At 72.4% G+C, this 1,428-nt stretch overlaps 1 protein-coding gene across 1 annotated transcript in view; it reads right to left on the bottom strand.

Annotated features, from left to right (window-relative positions):
* Window positions 1–1,390, bottom strand: part of PDE10A (phosphodiesterase 10A) — a 168,028-nt gene extending 166,638 nt beyond the window's left edge. The window contains 2 exon segments of the mRNA XM_026044735.1: window positions 546–1,356; window positions 1,358–1,390. Of these exon segments, the coding sequence (XP_025900520.1) occupies window positions 546–1,356; window positions 1,358–1,390 (844 nt within the window).
* Window positions 1,391–1,428: the final 38 nt, after the last annotated feature.

The following is a 1,428-nucleotide window of genomic DNA, read 5'->3' as shown; positions in this document are numbered from 1 at the left end:
GGAAGGGCCGCTGGCCGCGCGCGGCCGAGCCCCGCTCGCGCGCCCGTGCCCGCGGCGCCCAGGAGCACATGGCTCCGCTGCGGCCCCTCGTCCGCGCCGCGAGGGAGCCGCGGGCGGCGGAGAGGGAGGAGAGGCTGCGCGCCGGGGCCGGATGGAGCCCAGCGCAGCTGCATGCGCGTGGCAGCGCTGACAGGAGACGCAGAAAGGAGCGGTGCGTGCCACCCATTTCCGTCCCCATCCGCCCCTCTGTCACCGCCGGCACCACAGCGCTTCCTCGCTGCAACTTCCCGCCGGGAGGGGCACGGTGTCCGTGCCCCCGCGCCCCGCGGGCGCGCACGGCGGCGCCGAGGCGCGCGGGTGGCGCCGCGGCCGCGCTGCGAGGCGGCTCCCGCACGGCGCCCGCGCGCGCAGCCAGCGCCGCCTTTGTCCGCGCATCCCCGGCGCGCGCCGGCCCCACGCGCGCCCCCGCTTTGTGCCCTCGCTCCCCGCGCACAAAGAGCCGCGCGGCGCTCGCAGCCCCCCGGGCAGGGCGCTCCGGTACCTACTTGTGCTCAAGAAACAGTCCGTAAACCTCCTAAAGCAGCTGGCAGAATTAGATCCATCTTCCATGTCTGGCCCTGGGAGCAGGGGAGGCGAGGAGGAGAAGAAAGCGCCTCTCTGCCGCTGCTGCCGCCTAGGAGTCCTGCTCCTGCCGGCTCCGTCGCCTCCTCGGATCCCGTCGCCGCGGGCTGCCGCTGCTGCTGCTGCAGCACCGAGGGAATTGCAGGACCACGGGCGAGAGGCGGCCGGGGGAAGGAGGAGCCGAGGCTGGTGCTGCCGGGGGCCGCCGGCTGCGCAGCGRAGCAGCGAGCCTTGGATGGAGGAAGAACAGAAGAGTCTCCTCCTGCCGCTGCCGCCTGGATGGGCGATCAAGTGAGCTGCTGCTGCTGCTGCTCCGCCAACATCTCTTCCTCCTCCTCCTCCTGCCGCTCTCGCTGCCTCTCCTCCTCCCTCCCTCCCTYGGAGACTCGTGAGGTTAAAGGAAGACGAGGAGGGGAAACGAGGAGGCGGCGGCAAGAAGTAAAAAGAAGATGGAGAAGCGGAAGAAAAGGAGGGGATTGGAGCAAAGAGAGAAGCGGCTGCCGCTCCGGCGACGATGCCGGCGAAGGAGGCTGTCCCTGCAGCGCGGCTCCCGCTGCTGCTGCTGGTTGTTAGGAGGAGAGAGAGGGAGCTGCAGGCAGCCGAGGGGGGAGGAGGAGGAGGAGGAGCAGGGGAGCGGCCGCCGCCTCCACCTCCGCCGCCCTGGCCATGGGAGTGGAGCGGGCGGCAGCCGGAGCGGCGCTTTTCCCTCGCTGCCGCAGCCAGGGGGGCCGGGGGGGCGGGATGAGCGCCGCTCCGCGGGGTGGGACATGCGGCCGCTCTGCCCTCCCTTCCGCGCCGGCTTAAGGC

The sequence above is a fragment of the Nothoprocta perdicaria genome, unplaced genomic scaffold, assembly GCF_003342845.1.
Source record: "Nothoprocta perdicaria isolate Ctin4 unplaced genomic scaffold, notPer1 scaffold_38, whole genome shotgun sequence".
In the NCBI taxonomy this organism is placed as follows: domain Eukaryota; kingdom Metazoa; phylum Chordata; class Aves; order Tinamiformes; family Tinamidae; genus Nothoprocta; species Nothoprocta perdicaria.
This window is presented reverse-complemented; position numbering and strand designations above follow the sequence as displayed.